This window comes from Protopterus annectens, chromosome 10.part0, assembly GCF_019279795.1.
Source record: "Protopterus annectens isolate FY-2018-M chromosome 10.part0, PAN1.0, whole genome shotgun sequence".
Classification (NCBI taxonomy): domain Eukaryota; kingdom Metazoa; phylum Chordata; order Ceratodontiformes; family Protopteridae; genus Protopterus; species Protopterus annectens.
The window spans coordinates 1,275,192,692-1,275,210,806 of NC_056744.1; the positions used below are offsets into that span (position 1 = coordinate 1,275,192,692).

Here is an 18,115-nt window from a genome sequence, read left to right on the forward strand (position 1 = left end):
CTCTCTTCTTTGAGGTGCCTATGAAGCTGATGCTGCCTGGATTGAGAAGGCAAAGGAAGGGGTTGGTGCCTGAAGTGGCCAAGCTATTGAAGCCATCCTTAGTAAAGCCAAAGCAACTAGATCCATAAATCCCAAAGCCAAAGTGTCCAGGGGAGGTAAAGTGAAGGATAGAGCCAAACTCTCTGGCACTGGAGTCAAGGCATCTAGAAGGAGCCATAGCTGAATCTGGGCCTACAAGAAGGAGAATATCAGCTGCTCCAAATCCACAGACTTTGAACTCTCAATCAAGGGAGCAGACCAATATGACGAAGACACCGAAGAGAGATTTGAGACCCTTCTTACAGTACTGGGATCTGATGATCAGATCTGAGTTGGAGAAGAGAGAGACTCTGGTGAGAATTCCCTCAGAGTGACTGGAGGAAAAAGAGAGTGTAATCTACCTAAACCAGACCCCCCTAGGCTAAAAAAGGGCTGGTGATACACAGAGCAGACGATAGTGATTTCCCCAATGTCAGCACCATAGAAGAATGGCTCCTGGAGGAAGGAGCCGACCATGACAAAGAAGCAGCCAGAGGAGCCAAAGATTGGTGACCTTTGTGTATGGCTGAAAGAAGGACCAGGAGCCTCTCACTTGTGGTCTCCTCTGTCCTTTTTCTGGACTTTTGGGTCCTTTTCATTTTCGCTGCCCTGACCCCTATCACCCTTGTCAGGCTACTTTATAGGTGATGGAGAGGGGGGAAGAAGCAGAAGTAGTTGTAGAGGGCAACAAGCCCTTCAATACTAATTTTGCTAAGCATTCGTTAAGTACCCAAGCCCCATGTGTGGCACAAATACTGCAGTCGATGTCAAGGTGCAACATGCCAAAGCAGTAGATGCCCAGATCATATGCATTCCGAGAAGGGAGCTTGTAGCCACAAGCCACATACTTTTCAAAACCTTAATCATTCTCTTTATCCATTGTAACAACAGCTGAGGAGGAAAAAAAAAACACAAGTTATGCAGCAAACACAGTAGCTATCCAAAATAATCAAAAGCCCAATTATCTATCTACCTACCTACATACCTATCTACCTACCTAACGCCCTAAGCAGAAGAAAGCAAAGAGTAGTAACAGTAACACCACTAAACCAATTTTTTAAAGACAAGCCAAGAGGAGGGAATGCCACAATAAACAGCAAAGCAAAATGTACACAAAAAAATACATAGCTACAAACAAAACCAACTAATCCTACAACAACTGCAACACATAACTAAAGGGTAAAAGAAAACTGGAAAAAAATCACAAGCTTGGTCTATGACAAAAAGATAATACAATGGAGCTCATGGATCACTTTACAATTCCTTCAAAGTGGCAAACAAGATCTGAGGGGGATATCATTTTTATAACTTGGAGTAGGAGGAATACTCAAAGTAATAGTGTACAGTCTCCCTGTTTGCATTTTCACTTTTTTCTATTCTGTGAATCACAGCTATGGTCTTTAGAATTTAAATGTGGGTACCCATTGCCTGGAATGTCTACAACAGTAGGTGTTCTAGAGCTGGTACCACATAACATTCAGTCCTTATAGTTAAGGAACAAGAATAATGACTGCATTTTTGGTGTTATGATGAAAAGTTTTAAGGTGGACTTAGGACCACAGCAAAGATTTGTGTCATGTCCCCTCCAATTCATGACTTTCATGAGCAGACATCAAGATATAGCCAAGGTGTGGACAGAAGTGAGTGTAAGAGCAGGAAGACTGCATCCTTGGCCTTTGTAAATAATGATGTATTCTTAGTCTCAAGTAACAGTGAATTTCAGAATGCAGTGGAGTTACCCTAATGCATGTGAACAGGAACAGATGAAAATCAGCACTGCTAAATAAGAGATTATGGTCCTCGCTCAGAAAACAGTTAGAGGAGTCTGATCATAGTAGCAGTACTGAGTGTACTGCACTGGACTGTGATGCTGAAGTCAGAAGTAAGTCATATAATGAAAGCATCACTTGACCTGTCAGTTCATATCCCTTTCCTCGACTGTGATCAGGAGCTCTCAATAGAGATCAAAAAGATAAGACTGAAGACAAACAGAAATGAGGTTCCTTCACAGGATACAAGTATTCATATTCTCTTCAATACAGTGAGGAGACAGAAAATCCATCAGAATCGTGGATTAGAGTCTGGCTGAGAGGAGTCAGTTGAACTGGCATGGTATATAATAAAGATGGTCCACTGGTGTCTCCCACAGGAGGTTTACTAAACAAAGTACAGTGGAAGGGGGCCACATTTCACACCAAAAACATTCTGGAAGGATATCTCCCAGCTTGCTTCAGGAAGCCTGGGGATTCCAAAGGATGAGATGGAAACTCTTGTTGGGATATGGAAGTCTGCCCTATGCCATTCAGCCTGTTGCCATCTCAACCCTCATCAGGGCAAGTCCTTAAGATCATCAGTGAATGCATGTATAATGGATGTCCGAGTTTCCAAGCATTTAATCTTGAAATAAAATGTTACAAAAATATGTCATTTGTAGGTATTTTCAAACTAAGGCATACATTACAATTACAAATAAGAAACTGTACAATTTTCAAAGCATTCAGTGTAACTCTAAAGTATAACTAACATTTCTTTTCAGGGTAACAAATATGAAAAATACATAAATATATACTGCTGTCCTGACAAAAAACCTTAAAGATTACTCACTTTTCTATAAAACAGAGATATTCTTCTCCTGTTCAAAAGTCATTACATAAAAAGTTGCATAAGAAAATATTCTTTTTTCATTAACTTCAAGATGCAGATGCTTTACTACCTTTGAAGTGAAGAGCACAATTTAAGGGAATTTTATAGACAAATATCAGGATATTTAAGAGAATATGTTAAACCACTTTGGAGAAACAGCCCTTTCTTGACAGGGAGCATAAATGTCCAAAAGTCAGTTACAGTAGCATAACCTTCATGAAACTGGATGATTGTAAATGGGTTAAGAGTAATTAAGTTGTAATTAGCTATGCTGGTGACAGCTGCTAATGAATGTGATTACGAGAATAGATTACTGAAAATTATTGAATATCGTGACAAAAAAGATCAAAACATTCAACCTAAAATGATACAAATAATAAATATATAAATACATAGTAACACAATAAGCACATCAATAATTGGTAAATTAAAATAAAGCACCAATCAGTAAAAAAAATAAAGTGCTTTAATTTTATGTAAACATATTGTCACTGAAGAACAGATGCTCTCTTTGTCATTGTAGGGTTAGAAGCTGTTTTGTACATGTTCCTGTAAATTTTCTCCAGACTTTCCTCAAAAACAGTCCTATGTGACTTTCCTTTGTACATATTTGCACGATTGGACCAGTATTCGCCATCATCCAAATGTACTGAAACATTTTTCCGAAGGACTGAACTAAAAAAGCAAGGAATATGTTCTGTGAAAATGCATTTGAAAATGTATCCATTTTTTCAGTTATCAATATTTTACAATTAATCTTTGTTTCTGCATACAATGAATCAAATCTGTCATAATGTTCACCTGACCAATGATTCCCTCAAGTAGGCTAAAAGTTTCGGATTGACACATCCACTGTTAGTAATGTTTCGATGCTGCATCGCTTCCTTGTGTCCTTTACTGGTAATTATCACATAGCGAACTGTTTTCTAAAATGTTGCAGCACAAAATACACTGGGAAGTACAGTACACCACTTAAGGGAAGGATTGGTCTACTATTTCTCTGTTTCTCTCCCCGCCCAGAAACTGCAGACACATAACTGTCCTGATGTGCTCCTGCTCCATTCTAGTTCTACTGCTTGAGGCAAACTATAGATCCCTGGCCATTGCTTTTTGACAGTGGTATTAGAGTAAGAACATCCTTCTCCCCAGGATGAAGAGCACTCCAAGGGTTCTCATTCCTACTGACCAAATTAGCACAAATTCACTCCTCAACATGGGCCAAGAAAGTCATGCATGGAAATCCAACTTCTGCACGAATGAGCCTACCCATGTTTACCATTCTCCTCACCTGCAACCTAAATTAACCAAATAACATGTGTAATCAATGTTTTTTTTTAATCAGTATCGCATTTCAGAGCATTAATTTGTCATTTAGATAAAGTGATCTTGACCCTTAACTATGTTATTAAATATGTGAGGAGGATGTATACCCTTCCTGTGCAGGTATGCATTCTTACAGCATTTCGTTCTATATGTTTTAGTCTTGAGGGTACCATTACCCATATTAGTAATGGTCACATCCAAAAAAATCTATTTTTTCCCTAGAACTGCTAATTGTAAATTTCAGGAAGGATGTGGTCATGTTAAGGTTATTAAAGAAGGCCATCAAGGATTCATCATCACCCTCCCAAACCAGGAAGAGATCATCCACGAATCTCCTGTAAAAACCTATCGCAGAAAACGAGAACTCCATGATATGGAATATTTCCAAAAAAGTATTAAAGGAGAGTGAATAGACTTTGCTGAATGGAGGTATGAACTTTAATAACATAGTTAAGGGTCAAGGCCTAAGAGCCTCCAGGTTGAATTCCACCAATTCTGATTTTAAAGTGGAGACTGAACTGTTAAAAGGGAGGTTTAAGGATAGAGGCTATGAAGCATCTGAAGTATAGTACTCTGGCCAGGGTAGTAGGTTTAAGAGACACTGATGGTAAACCTTATTTTTCTGCTGGACCTTAGGAGTCTGCACCAGTTAAGGTCACTAATAATCTTTGAATACCACTTACTTAGTCTGCTAATGTAAGGGAAGTGGAAAAGATTATGAGGAAGAATTGGCGGATTCTGACCTCAGATAGTGAGGTCAGCCAAGTAGTCAGTACTAAACCTAGTTTTGTCTATAAAACAAGAAGAATTTGAAACGAATGTTATGTTATTCCAAAGATGGTGATCACAGAGTGATCCCAGAGATAGGATTTGGAACTTTTCCCTGTACCACATGTAATTGGTGTCAATACATAGATAGTGCAGGGATGTTTGTCCATCCTGATACGGGCAAACAAATTTGGTTTAGGCTTACAGCTACGTGTAATAGTTGCTCCTTAGTGTACCTGGCAGTATGTCAACAATGCAATTCCTTCTATGTAGGGAAAACAGATAGGCGATTACGGGATCGTATTAGAGAGCATGTTTACAGTATTAACAAGTCTATCTGTACGAATGCTCTAGCCAAACATGTAGCCAAATATCAAACACACACATTTAGATTTATGGTGGTAGAGATTATACCCAGGGGAGCTCGGGGAGGTGATGTGAGTAATAAGGTTGAAAGCAGTGAACTTAATTGGAATATTAGGAAGCGAGCACATAGGGGTAAAGGACTCAATGATAAGATTTGCATTAAACCTGTACTTAAAAACAGACCCCTGGTTAAGTAGTGATTTAGTACAGTTTTTTTTTTACCTTTTATTCTTTATTTTTTACTTCCTAAAAGGTTCTATATTTTTCCTCACATATTTTACATTGTTTTTAAATGTTTTTAGCCAGTATTTTTTAATAAATCATGTAGTAGTTTATAGTCACAATTTGTACCGTATATAACTTTATGTAAGTCTTGAATTAATTAGTAATTAATTATTGAATGAGGGATTTTATTGGTTGTTTTTCTCTTTATATAGAGGATATGTTTTTTTATGAATTTGTCTGATGAAGCAGTCATTGTGAACTGTGAAAGTGCTAACAATAAACGTTTCTATGGTGGAAGTATATGCCTTCTTATTGCCGTGGTTTGGTTCGATTTGTTTTTTGCTATATTTTATTAGTGCTGTGTTTCACAGCTCTAAGTGGGGAACCTTGTCTTTTCCTGGCTGTTACCTTCTTCTTACTTTGTTTAAAAATAAAACTATGCACACTACACAACTACATAAACCAAAAAATAAACTTGAAGACGAACAAAACTCATAAGACTAACACAATAAAAATAACTACCACAAAATAAACACTAACAGCAACCACCAGAAAACAGCATTTCCAGCAATTCTGATATGAAATAAAAATGAACTACACATCAACTTAACTAGAACAAAAAACTACTAACTAACCTTAAGCTAACCTACATTACACTACAAATATTTGTCATAAAATCCCCCCAAAATATACCAAAACAAAAAACTTACAACTTACCTCAGAAAAACAGACAGAAAACCACACACAAACAGCCCACTCATAAATGTCTACACAAACCAATGTAAAGCCATACACTAGAGATAAGGGTCTAAATGGAGAGATGGAATCAGCAAGAGAAGAGCAGCAATGCTGGAATGGAATTTATCCAAAAGCCTTGATGTGGTAACATCACTTGGTCCATGCTGTGTTTTCCTAAATCTCACCAAGACTGCACTGATATACATGGACTGTATTTTATATACACTGAAGAAAGCTGAGTCAAAAAGTAAAAAAAAAAAAAACTGGGTACACAGATTTCAGGATAAAGTACTCACCTTTATTTGAAAAATGTGGGAAGAATACAGGCGAGTCTATGGACTGATTGATATTGGTCTCCGATATCACTTTGAAGGAAAGTTGGGTTCATTGGAAAACTAAATATGGAGCTTTAGAACATAAAGCATGTAATTCGGAGACTCGCCTCACTCAAGTGACAGCTATGAGAAGTAATGTCTTCCAAGAAAGGAATTTTAAATCACAAGTCGCTGAAGGTTCAAACAGGGATGAAGTAAGTGATTGTAACACAAGGGTCAGGTCCCATGGTGGAAGAGGGTTTTTGAAAGGAGGCTTCAAGCGGATCGTGCCCTTAAGAAAAACCTTACAAAGTCTGTGAGAAATTAAGGTCTGATCCCTGATACCATTATGGAAATTTGAAACAGCTGCTAAGAACCCTGATTGTAGAAGCAGAAGCTCCTTTACTAAAGATGGCAGCTAGAAACTCCAGAATTTTTTCTACTGGCACTGAAAAGGGATCCAGACCATTGTCAGAAGCCTAAACAGAAAATCTCTTCTATTTAATAAAGTAGAGACTCCTGGTGGATGGTTTATGGGAAGCCAACAAAATGTGTCATATGGGGGAAGGAATGCCATTATGCCTGGTGACTACTGGAATTGGAGAAACCAAGCAGTTAGCCTGAGAGTCTAAAGACTGGGATGCACTAGTCACTGGGGGTGGGACAAGAGATCTGGAACTGGGTCCAGAGTCCATGTGCGGTGTAGTAGATGAGGTCAGAGGAAGGGAAACCATATCTGTCGAGGCCAGTAAGGAGCAATGAGGATCACTTTGCTTCTCAAATGAGCTGCTTTCTTGAGAAAAAGAGGTATAAGGGGGAAAGGCATAAAGGAGACCCGGGGGCCAATCATGGAGAAAAGCGCCCCTGGGGACTCGCCCTAAGGGGGTATTAGGGCAAAATATCTTCTGCACTTGTTCAGTGGTGAAGCAAACAGGTCACAGCAAGGCTGGCCCCAGTGAAGAAAGATCTCCTTCTTTACACTAGAGTTCAGAGACCACTCATAAAGCATGAGGATGCATCTGCTTAGTTTGTCAGCAATCACATTTGAACTCCTTGGGATGTGTGTTGCTATCAGAAAGCACCATTGCCACACTCAAAGGGCTTCTCAACACAATGGGTAGGACTTAGTTCTCCCCCATTAGTTGATGTACCAGGCTACAGGCATGTAGTCTGACTCAACAGCTATCATCCCTTGAGGTAAGGCAGAGTGAAACTCTTGCAATGCTAGAAGCACTGCCTTTAACTATAGAATGCTGGCATGCAAATTGGCCTCAGAGGGGGACCAGGTGCCTTGAACTGTCTTCCTGAGGTAATGCTTCCCCACCCCATCTGGGAAGCATCCATGGTTACTATGGCCTTGGGCTAAGGGGAAACAAAGGGGTGGCCTAGAAGAATCTCTTCTGAGTGCATCCACCAGGATAGGTCATTCTTGCATCGACTGGATATGAAAATTAAATGATTCATGGGGTGGGTTAGAATAGTCCATTGGTTTGCAAGTAACCACTGGAGAAGTCTCTCGTGAAATCTTGCCAATGGAACCAATGTGATCACTGCCACCATGGAGCCCAATGCCTGCAGAATTTGATAACCAGGTATTTTGTTTGAGTGAACAAGAGGTAGGACCTGCGACTGAATTTTCTGTAACCTGTGTAGTGGAAGTGATGTTATGCAAGAGACAATGCTGAGGAGAGCTCCAATAAATTCCATATCCTGAAAAGCAGTTAGCTGAGATTTTGCAGGATTGATCGTGATGCCGAACTGAAGGGCTAGCTTCAGAATGTAGTCTGTAGCTTGCAGTAGTAGATGCCTGATGGGAGCAGTGAAGAGCCAGTCATCTAAGTAAGGAAACACTCGGAATCCGTGCAGCCTCAGATGTGCTGTGACTGCTGCAATACATTTGGTGAACACTCTGGGGGCTGTGGTGAGGCCAAAGGGCAGCACTCTGAATTGGAAATGACTGGCTCTCATTTGGAAGTGGAGAAAAGTTCTCTAGCATCTGTCCACCTTTATGTAGTAATACACGTCTTGAAAGTCGATAGAGCACATTAAATCTTCTTTCTCCAAAAAGGGGAGAATTGACTGAACCATGACCATCTGGAATTTTGCTTGTTGGATGAATTTGTTTAGAATACTGAGATCCAAAATTGGTCTCCAGTCCCGCATTTTCTTTGGCACTAAAAACAATCTAGAGTAAAACCCGGATCCTAGTTGGTCTGGTGGGACTTCTGGGATGACAGTTTTTGACAACAGCTATTCGTATCTCTATTGCTGCTTGAACTAATAAAAGGTAAAGGGAATTAGATAACCTCTGGAAATGATTGTTGTTGAAAGCAAGGTGAGATAAGTCCAATGCCAATGAGGAGACAAAAACAGGCTCCAAACAAACTTGTAGTTACCAACCAAGTACAGAAAGCCACCACACGAACTGTGTAACGAAAACTGCTTTATTAACCTCTGGAAATGATCCTTAGCACCCAGGCATTGGTGGTTATGTGTCACCAGGCGTTTGGGTGCAAGGAAATTCTTCAACCGACTGCTTCCAGAGTTGAGCAATTGCCCCCCCCCCTTCAGGAGCACTGATAGGGTTGACCAGAGAATGAATCCCTGCTTCTGTGGATCACCCCTGCCTCTGGGATGGCGTGTTCCACTATAACTCCCCCCTCTGCCCTGAGGGGAGTCCGAACCACTTGTGTCCTGGAAAGGCTTCGGAGATTTCTTGAACCACATCTTACCACTCCTTTGTTTTCTGGAAAAGGATCATGGAGGAGTGGAAAAATGTACACCCACAGCAGATAAAGTCCTTCCATCCTTTTCACACCTGGAGAGAGTTTCCTTTACTTTGGGACCAAATAAATAAAATCTGGCAAAGGGAGCACTGACAAAGGAAGACTGGAATGGTTCTGCAAACTCACACAGGTGCATCCAAGCATGTCTGTGAATAGCATTGCCTGAAGCTGCTGATCTGGTCACCCTAAGAGCTGCATGCTCGATATGCCTCATGGAGAAATTTGAGATAGATTCCAGGGTAGTTAGCTGGGAGGTCACTTTTTCTTGGATCCCCTCGATGACAGCTCCTTGACCAGATCCCTTTGAAGTCTTGTGAAATGTGCCAAAAAGTTCAAGGACCTGATGGAGAAGGTCGATGATGCATAGACCCACTTCTCAAATTGTCCATCGCCCTGGAGTCTTAGTTCAGGGGATGGACAGTAAAACTTTTGTCAGCTAGTTCTTTTTTGGTGGCGACTGCTACCACCATGGCATCAGTGCAGTTGATCTTCTGGAGCAGTACGGATTTTGTCAGGTCTTTGTGGGACATGTTCCACAGAGTCAGGAGCCTTCCAAGCCCACTGAGCAATTAGTTTAATTAAATTGTCAGTGGGCAGGGTCACCCAGGAGGTAGATGGGCATGCAACAAAAGCCTGCAAGTACACAGATTCCTCCGAAGATGGGTTTTTGGGCTTCCAATCAGCCCTCTCTTTTTGGATTTCCAGAATGTCTCCAAAGGAGACGTCTTCCAGGGGTGACCATGGGGAACCCTCCCCTTCATCGAAATCCGTGTCCTCTGTGATGGATTGTTCAGGAGAATCAAGGGGTTTCCTCTTACACAATCTCTTCTGAGGGGGATCCTCAGTGGGAACATCTGAGGAGGTTCAGAAGACTGAGTGCCTTTAGGAGGCAATTCTTGTGACTGTGGTGCATGCTGTCCAGGGGTAGAGGTGGGTGGCTAAACTGAAAAACCTGGGGTCATGGGGGAAGACTCAAATAACCCAGGAGCCAAAGCAGTGGTTAAAGCTCTTTCCACAGAAAGGCAGGCCTCCCTAAGGAGGGATGGAAGCCCGGAACCAAGATAGATAAACTTGGAACCGGGGTCAAACCCCACCCCAAGAATCCCACCTGACAGACTGGAACCAAGGACAGGTCCCTACTGGAGCATCCAGAAGAGATATGACCGGCTCCAGAGAAAAACCCAGGACTGGCTCAAATCCCCTGGGACCAATAGCAAAAACACAGTTACGGGGACCTGACGGTGCCGAAGGCATCAAGAGACCCAAAGCTAGACTCGGTGCTGAAGAAATAAGTGTTGTCGGTGCCAAAGCCATCGGCACCTGAGATTAGAGGTGCAGAATAAGTAGGGGTGGATGGAGAAAAACCCTCTTCACCAGAAAGGAGAGGGGCTTAATAAGAGGATGGGAGACCCCAAGCTGTCAAGATCTGATTCACCAACCTAACAATATCAACCTCAGAAAGACTTCTGGTGGAGTGCATGGATAATCGAGAAGGCCAACTCGATCTCTCTAGGAATGGACTAAAGACCTGGCCATGGAATGGGTCCAAAGATGGAGAATAGATAGACCTGGGTTCTGTAGACACCATTAATTTCTGCATTGTTTGCTGTACTGTAGGGGGAAACATGCACAGAAATGGTAGAAGTGACAGTAGACACCAGTATCGGAGCCGTGGTAGTTGAAATTGGAACAGCTGTCATAGCCGATGTAGAATTCACTGGTGTGGTTTTCGGTGCTGAGAATCTAGGCTGCTCTGAAAGCCTCAGAATCTTAACTTTTGGTTCCGAAGATGAACCCTCGGAAGCGTGTTTATGTTGTTTAACAATCAGGGCCAATGGAGACGTAGGCATTTTGATCCAGAGGCTGGAGATGACTGGTCGGCCTTGGACAAGGCTTCTTCAAAAGAGGCTTTAAGGAGCCCTTTGAGACTCAGTTTATTCTTCCTTTCTGCCAGAGTTCTATTACTGAAACTATGGCAGATGGAACAGTTTATACTCAAATGGGGAACACCCAAGCAGTAAACACAGGATTCGTGGTTGGTTGTCCGAGTTTGGCATTTTCCTGCCACACTCTACACACTGCTTAAACCCTGTAGTGGAGCTTGTCAGCTTTACTGCCATATTCCTGACAAAACAAACAGGAAGGCAGTAAAAAATAAAGTTAGAAAGTTTTAGAAAACAGGACTTCACTCACACAAAAGGAAGGGGAAAAATCTACCAACAATGGTAGAAAGGCTACCAATGGTAGAGAGAGGAAAGGGAAAGACTACCAACAATGGTAGAGGGAGAATTTACCAGTGGTAATAGAAAAAATGCAGCACCCACGCTACGGGTAGACAAGGTATTAAAAGACAGAAAGGTTTTAGATGAATAGGAAGAATAAGGATATATAAAAATATACTTAGCTACAAGAGAGTTGGCTGACACGTCTTGTCATATGAGCGGCAAACGAGATATGAGGTAATGTGGAGAGAGGCATTGTTGGTAGACTTGCAGCTTGAGAGATTTTTTTGGCTGACACAAGCTATATAATGGCCAGATCAGTTCCGAGGATCTGAACCGTAATCCACAAGTCAAGAATAGATGAAGATTGACAACATCAGATTTTTAGTTCACACTTTGCTGATGGTTCAAATGGATATTGTATTAAAACTTGTAATACCAAATTAAAATTCTATGGCAGAATTTGATCTTTAAAAGGGGATCTAAAAAGAAAAGTGCCCCTTATAAAGGTCTTACAAAGTTTTGAAGAAGCTGAGGAGGAATCATTTACTCCTATGTAGAAATTAGAAATGGCAGCTAGTTGAACTTTATCCATCAGTAGCCACCACGCTAAACAGCTACAAAACTTTTATTTAAAACACAATTAAAAAACACATAAAATGAGCCTTTTCGGGACAAGCCCTTCTTCAGATAACATGCTCAAGTAACACTGCAGTTTTTATAGCTCTTTGACTACTAATCAGTACTCCACTCTCCTCTTTTTCAACACAGGTTTTAAAGGTATAACCCCATTTAAACCTGGGGTTTTATGTGCTGCCAGTTCAATGATCCATTTTGTTTCATTTAGTTCTGTCTCATTAACTAAATCACCTCCCCTTTTGTTATTTACACATTGTATAACCATAAATTTAAACTTAAGATCTTCATGCTTAGAAATATGCTGGAAAAGGGTATTATGTTCATGTCTTAGCCTCATTGATAACAAATGGTTCAAAATTCTATTTTTCAACATACAGTTAGTTTTTCCTAAGAAGAATGAGGCACAGTCCTGGCAGACTGCCAAATAAACAAAATTTTTTTTGTCTTGCAATGTGCATATAGATCAAAACAATACTGCTTCCCTGATATAGGATGTCTATATGAACCTGCTTCCTCAACGCATTCACAAGCTTTGCAGTTCTACATTTTTGTCTACCTGTACGCTGTGTAATGATACTCCTGTTCCTGTTTTTATATGTCTTCCCTTCATGACATAATAAGTCTTTTAGATTTTTGTTCCTTCTAAATCCAAATAGTGGTTTCTCCCTCACCACCTTACCTATTCTTTGATCTGTTAACAGAACATTCCAGTTCTGTAGTCTCATTACTGATCTGTGGGACTGAATTATTCTACCACCCCCAACCCGGTATATATGGAGAACCAATATATCATTCCTGTGCTGTTCTCTAACTATATTCGCTATAACATCTTCATTATTATTATATTATCTCAACACAACAAATTCTTTGCCCTCCTCTCGCCCAGCGGCTTCGCTCTTTATATGCCTAATTCTTATAATTCTCTAGCCTTACCCTCTTATTATACTGTTGAAGTTGTATCTAGGATGCATGCTGTGTCAAAGATGTAAGCTGCCCCCTTCCAACTTTGGGTTCTAAGTAGGGCTCGATTCAGAAACTCATTCTCTCAGTCAGTGTTTTACAGAAGTTCGAATAGTGGTCTCAAAACCTAAGGAATGCATCCCCAAATTCCAAACAAAATGGAATGTGGCTGTAGGAGGTCATCAAATTCCCCATTATATTATAAAAAAACAAAAGCACCATTAGAAAAGTAACTTATCCTTCCATGGGTGTTGTCCTCCATAAATAACCTCCTTCTCCCAATAAGCCAACACTAAAGTTGCATAGGTGTTGGCACAGGGGGTGCCCATAGCCACACCCTGCTTTTGACAGTAAAGTGCATCTTGACACATGAATACATTGTTCTCTAATACTAATTTAAGCAGCTCACTTATCAACTTTATATGGTTACTCTCAATGTTAACTACATGTGATAATATATGTTCTATGGCTTGTATGCCATAAGTGTTGCTAATGACTGTAAACAAAATTTTTTACATCCAGTGTAACCATGATGTAATTCTGTCCTTCATTCCGTGTAATGCAGTCATGCAACAATGTTAAAAAATGTTCTGTGTCCCTTAATATATTGGGAAAATTGTCCAAGACTCTCTTCAAAGTGCATTCAATGAATATAGAAACGTTCTCTGTAGCCCAACCCCTACCTGACACTATAGGCCTCAGCAGAGGGCCAGTCAGATCTTTGTGCACCTTGGCCAAAGCCTTAAATATAGGCACCATAGGATAGTCTATCCATAAAAATGTATACTGATCCTCCGTCATTAGCTCCATTTGTTTCAATTCTATAAACCTTTGTTTCTCATTAATTATGTGATTGATCATTATTGGGGATATACGTATAAAAGTATGTTCATCTTGTAGCAGTAGTGAAACCTTATCCTGGTAAAAGGTCTTATTCATGACTACTACAGCTCCTCCCTTATCCACTGGCTTTATTACAATACTCATGTTGTTCATCAATGAGTCAAGTGCTTGCCTCTGTGTAATGGACAAATTAAAAAAACTTTCTACTGTGTTTATCCTCTAGATAATGCTTTATATCTAATTCACACAGTCTCAAAAAAGTATTAATGGTAGAATTTGTGGGTGGGGTAAAAGTGCCAGGCTGTCTCAGTTTGTGGCAGGTCTGAATCACCATACAACTTCTTAAGTAACACATTCCTACCAAATAACATCAAATCTAAAATGACCTGAGAATATACAGTTCCTACACTCGGTACAAATGTTAAACCTTTGTTATCCATTTTGTTTCATTTAGTTCTGTCTCATTAACTAAATCACCTCCCCTTTTGTTATTTACACATTGTATAACCATAAATTTAAACTTAAGATCTTCATGCTTAGAAATATGCTGGAAAAGGGTATTATGTTCATGTCTTAGCCTCATTGATGACAAATGGTTCAAAATTCTATTTTTCAACATACAGTTAGTTTTTCCTAAGAAGAATGGGGCACAGTCCTGGCAGACTGCTAAATAAACAAATTTTTTTTTGTCTTGCAATGTGCATATAGATCAAAACAATACTGCTTCCCTGATATAGGATGTCTATATGAACCTGCTTCCTCAACGCATTCACAAGCTTTGAAGTTCTACATTTTTGTCTACCTGTACGCTGTGTAATGATACTCCTGTTCCTGTTTTTATATGTCTTCCCTTCATGACATAATAAGTCTTTTAGATTTTTGTTCCTTCTAAATCCAAATAGTGGTTTCTCCCTCACCACCTTACCTATTCTTTGATCTGTTAACAGAACATTCCAGTTCTGTTTTATTATGTCACATACTCCCCCAATGTTGTTGTTATATGTTAGCATCAGTCTCATATTACTGATCTGTGGGGGGGTCTAGACTGACTGAATACCCCAACCTGTTCTCTATGGGAGAACCAGGGTCTGAATCTATCATTCCTGTGCTGTTTACTTATCGTTATAACATCTCTAACTTTATTCTTATTATACCCCCTTCAACAAAGGTTGTTCTCTAGCCTAGCTATTTCTTGTTCAAAATATGCGTCTTTTGTGCATATATGTGAAATTCTATCAACCTGCCCTCTTATTATACTGTTGAAGTTGTATCTAGGATGCATGCTGTCAAAAGATAGTATGCTGTCCTTCCAACAGCTTTTTCTAAATAGGGTCGTATCCAGAAACTCATTCTCATCCCTCAGCAGTTTTACATCCAGGAAGTCTGGAATAGTGCAAGGTAAACCTAAGGAATGTGGTTGTGGATTCCAAATATTCTACAAATGCCTGTAGGTCAACAACATCCCTTCCCCATTATAAAAAAAGTCATCCACAAAACGCACGTAGAAAAGTAACTTATCCTTCCATGGGTGTTGTCTGTAACTGTTGCAAATTGTTTGTGTAGGCTGTGATAGCCGATTTATAGCATTTATAAGTGTTTACTGTATCTGTTTCTGCTTGTTTTCTGAAAAAAAACCAAAAAAATATCTCTTGTTTTCCCGCCTTACTAAGCTAGAATAGTCCAGTTTCAGAGCTTGCTGATCCCTGGGCTTTGTTTGCAGTTCCTGTTACTGAATCTTTACCTAATTTGGAACAGAGGAGGTTCCCTTGCTTACCAGTGGGAGTGGGAAGCATTGAGCTGCCTGTTGGTCCAGTTTTGTGAGGTTTCAGCCAGCAACTTGTAGTTTATTGGTCGCTTTGGGCCAGTTCCTAGCTTCTTTCAGCCCCTGATATAAAACGCAACGCTGCGTGCGATTTAGCTGAGCTGCTACCGTTGCACACTAGGGCAGCGCCGTTAAGCAGATTTAAACTATTTGGGCTACCTAAATTCCACTCTTCAAATTTTCCCTTAAAGCTACCTTCCTCGAACTATACTACTGATCTAATCAGCGTATACTATAACTAAAAGATCATCTCTACTTGACTCCAAGTAGACTATTCTCTATCTGTTAAGCCTAGCACTTGCTCCTACAGTACTTATTACCTTGATACGGTGCTCTTGTCATAGATAGTACCCCAAAAGGCAAACCCCCATTTCTGGGTCATCCACGTGCCCCGGAATCTTCTCTAAAGTTTTTTTTTGTCTATTGTTTCTAGCAGGTCGAGGGATCAGTTGCTAGTGTCCTCTCCTGCTCAGCTGGTGAACCTAGAATATTGAGGCACTGTTACAATTGCCTCATGTACACAGACAACCCTCTCCTCCTCCCACAAAACACAAATACATGCGAGAGATGCAACTATACAGCCAAACTGGAGGCTGAGCTCTCTCAACATAGGACTGGCAAGACCAGTCAGGAGGAGAAGGTTACCACACACACTATAGACCCAGTCTCACATAGTACTATCACAACCTCAAATCATACACATAAACACACAAAGACATACTCGGAGGCTCTGATCAAAAATCTACCAAAACAGCAGAGGCCACCAAAGCAGACACCCAAACAACCACCACCTCAGAACACATCACCTGCAACACATAGACCTCACAGTCAGAGTGTCAAACAGTCACAGCCCTTAAGGCCAAACAAAATGCCAGACACACTAGTCATTGGTGACTCCATAGTCAGACACACTGACGTCCCGCTCACCAGACTGAGTAAGGAGAAGGTCACAGTAAGCTGCCTGTCGGGCGCTAGAATCCGCCACATAACGCAAGCATTCAGGTCTCTCAACAGCAGGTACAAATACGACTCAGTCATTGTCCACGCTGGTGTAAACGACCTGAGACGTACCTCCTTGAACTACATGAAAAGAGACATCGAGGAGCTCTCTGATTATGTAGCCCAGGCAGGTATGACCCTGACCTTGAGCAGTATCCTACCTTCACCAAGAATGATGCCACAATACAGAGATAAGATGATCAGCTTTAACAATTGGCTTAAACACTGGTGTCATTCAAAGGGGATCCAGTGTCTGTCTGCCTGGGATGACATGCTGGACAAGCCACGCTGCTTCGCAAGGGACGGCTTGCACCTGTCACCCCTGGGATTCCGGATATTGGCAAAGGCTCTTGCCACCCCCATAGTGCCTTTTTTAGGCAAGGCTCAAATTCTAAATCTACCACCCTAGAACAGAAAAAAGGAAATAAACTAAGGGTAATGCTGCTCAATGCCAGAAGTCTGAATCTCAAAATGCACGCACTCAAGGCCCTTCTCAGTATGGAGAACATCGATGTCTGTGCTGTGACAGAAACCTGGTTCAAGGCTCCTGAGAGCACCCCAGCACTATCAGGTTTTACCTCATATCATGCGTTCCGGCCCCAAAATCCGGACAATACCAAGAAAGGAGGGGGTGTATCCATATTCATCAAGGACTCCCACACCTCAAGACTGGTTGCAACGCACGATGCATCGGAGACCATCCAGGTGCAATTAACCATAGGCAAGACTGCTCTGCAAATTGTAGCATGTTACAGGCCACCCTCACAAACTCAGGAACCTCACATGGCCTTCCTGAAAACACTAGAGGGGATAAATGTATCACCAAACACCATCATACTAGGTGACTTCAACTACCCTAATATAGACTGGGAACACTACTCAAGCCCAAACACCCTAGCCCAAAAGTTCCTGGAATTCATAAACTCAAATGCCATGGAACAACTAGTTACCATCCCCACAAGAGGAGATAACATACTTGACCTCATCATCACGAACATGGAAGCACAATGTTCAACACCGGAAGTATACCCTCACTGGTGAGATCAGATCACAAACTAATCTCGCTGGAGGTCCTCATCCCACCCCACCTGAAATAAAAAGACCACAGTAAAGAACTTCTCGAAGCCGACTTCACACTTCTAAAGACTAGTGTGGTCTCCTTTAAGGCCCCGAGCGGAAAACAGTACACATGCCGCTGAATCACTTACAAATGCCTTCTACCAGCACCTGCAGGACTGCATGGATAAGGCAATCCCAAGCAAAACAAGACTCTCTGTACCAAAGGCAAGCGTCCAGTCTGGTGGACCCCAGCCATAAACAAACTCTACAACAAAAGGAGGAAGCTACTACAAGATAGAGCAAAATCCTTAAAAGGTAAGACACCCTTGA

General features: G+C 41.1%; 1 protein-coding gene across 1 annotated transcript in view; it reads right to left on the reverse strand.

Moving 5' to 3' along the window:
* Nucleotides 1-3,169: 3,169 nt before the first annotated feature.
* The window catches only part of SPATA6 (spermatogenesis associated 6), a 1,891,174-nt gene continuing 1,876,228 nt past the window's right edge, over nucleotides 3,170-18,115 (reverse strand). Inside the window, exon 13 of the mRNA XM_044085978.1 lies at nucleotides 3,170-3,396. Within this exon, the coding sequence (XP_043941913.1) occupies nucleotides 3,210-3,396 (187 nt within the window). The 3' untranslated portion in view covers nucleotides 3,170-3,209. The remainder of the gene's footprint in view (nucleotides 3,397-18,115) is intronic.